Source organism: Sorex araneus, chromosome X, assembly GCF_027595985.1.
Source record: "Sorex araneus isolate mSorAra2 chromosome X, mSorAra2.pri, whole genome shotgun sequence".
In the NCBI taxonomy this organism is placed as follows: domain Eukaryota; kingdom Metazoa; phylum Chordata; class Mammalia; order Eulipotyphla; family Soricidae; genus Sorex; species Sorex araneus.
This window is the reverse complement of record NC_073313.1, coordinates 79,968,025-79,970,031: the sequence shown is the minus strand read 5'-3', so window position 1 is coordinate 79,970,031 and position 2,007 is coordinate 79,968,025. Positions and strand designations below refer to the sequence as shown.

Below are 2,007 nucleotides of genomic sequence, written 5' to 3'. Positions count from 1 at the left end.
TCCTTTCCTCTCCTGTGACAGTCATATTTTCTGTATGAGGACAGGGGCAAGAGGCAGCAGCAGCTACTGCGGCTTCTATCACAGATAAGGCTCACCCAGTGATATCCAAGGGGCCACACAGGACAAAGCCAGGGATTGAACTCTACATCAGATGCACAAGGCACACACAGTAACATATTGTGCACTCTCATTTTCCAAAGCAGATATTAGAGTTGATGATCTGATGTTTCTCTTAAAGGGCATACGAAGTCGGAAGAAAAAAGGTCTGAAACAAGATCTAACCTAGAGCTGCCTCTGAAGAGAGTGACTGCCTGATCGCCAACAATCACCTTTAAATTTGTTCCCAGTCTTCCTGACATGTCGGTACCCATGCCAAGCAGAGCAAGAGTATATGCAGAGGTTAATACACAACGACCCAAAGAGTACTGGGATTATGAATCATATGTGGTGGAGTGGGGAAAACGTGATGACTACCAGCTCATTCGAAAACTAGGCAGGGGAAACTATAGTGAAGTATTTGAAGCCATCAACATTAACAATAATAAAAAAGTTGCTGTTAAAATACTGAAGCCAGTAATGGAGAATAAAGTCAAGCGTGAAATAAAGATTTTGGAGAATTTGCGAGCTGGCCCCAACATCATATATTTGACAGACATTATAAAAAGCCCTAATTTAGGAGCCCCTGCCTTGGTGTTTGAGCACGTAAACAACAGAGACTACAGACAATTGTACAAGACATTAACTGACTATGATATCCGTTTCTATATGTATGAGATTTTGAAGGCCTTGGACTACAGTCATAGCATGGGGATTATGCACAGAGATCTGAAACCCCATAACATTATGATTGACCATGAAAACAGAAAGTTACGGCTAATTGACTGGGGGTTAGCTGATTTTTACCATCCTGGAAAAGCGTATAATGTTCGCGTTGCATCCCGGTTCTTCAAGGGTCCTGAGTTGCTAGTAGAGTATGAAATGTATGATTATAGTTTGGATTTATGGAGCTTGGGATGCATGCTGGCAAGTATGATCTTTCGCAAGGAGCCATTTTTTCATGGTAACGATAATAATGATCAGTTGGTGAAGATAGCCAACGTTCTAGGTACGAAAGATTTATATGATTATATTGACAAATACAAAATTGTACTAGATACAAATTTCAAAGTATTGATAGGCACACACTCCCGAAAGCAATGGGAATGTTTTGTTCACAGTGAGAACCAGCACCTTGTCAGCCCAGAAGCCTTAGACTTCCTAGACAAGCTGCTAGTATATGACCATCAGTCACGACTCACCGCCAAAGAGGCCATGGAACACCCCTATTTTTACAATGTATTGAAGAACCAAGACGAAATAGGTTCAAGTAGCAAATCAGAAGGTTGTATACCAGTCATCGGGGGCAATATGAATCCAGGTAATTCTTTAGGGCCAGGTTCTTCAGCCGTTAGACGTCAGGCAGTTCCACCGGTGACAAGTCCTGCCAAGACCCCTCGGAAGACCACTAAATCTTCAACTCACACTCATAAGTAATTGCACCTTCTATCTCCTGATGCTCAGGCAGAGGTAGGTAATCCATTCTCTTCCGAATGTTGCTTACGTCTGGAGGGGAGGGCCAGATACTTAAAAAACCGCTGTGTCTGGATGTTCTTTATGTGGTTTTGCTAGTTCAACCCCCAAATGGTTGATTTTCTTTTTTCTTCTCCTCCCAGACGCTTTTGTTTATATGCATTTGCAGGAAAGAATGTATTTAGAATTGCTAGGATCTGCAATCAACTGGGCTTTTTGATGCCGTGTGCTAGGAATCATTGTTCCAGTGTGATTGATGAATGAAGGAAAGCGACAAACTCAGAACTAGAAGAGAAAGACGGCAGAGGCCCGCAGCCAGCATCCAACAGATCATCTCACCGGGCCACGCTGGAATAAGGAATGGAGAAGAATTGGAGATCAGTCATCAATCGTTTCAGAGCATGGACATTTGAAAGGGAGGGGAGGCCATAGTGTAAG

The 2,007-nt window shown here is 42.8% G+C and overlaps 1 protein-coding gene across 1 annotated transcript; it reads left to right on the top strand.

Moving 5' to 3' along the window:
- Window positions 1-357: 357 nt before the first annotated feature.
- Window positions 358-1,533, top strand: LOC101556498 (casein kinase II subunit alpha-like). Its single transcript, XM_012935635.1, has one exon. It carries the CDS (start codon window positions 358-360, stop codon window positions 1,531-1,533), a length of 1,176 nt encoding a protein of 391 aa, XP_012791089.1.
- The last annotated feature ends 474 nt before the right edge of the window (window positions 1,534-2,007 follow it).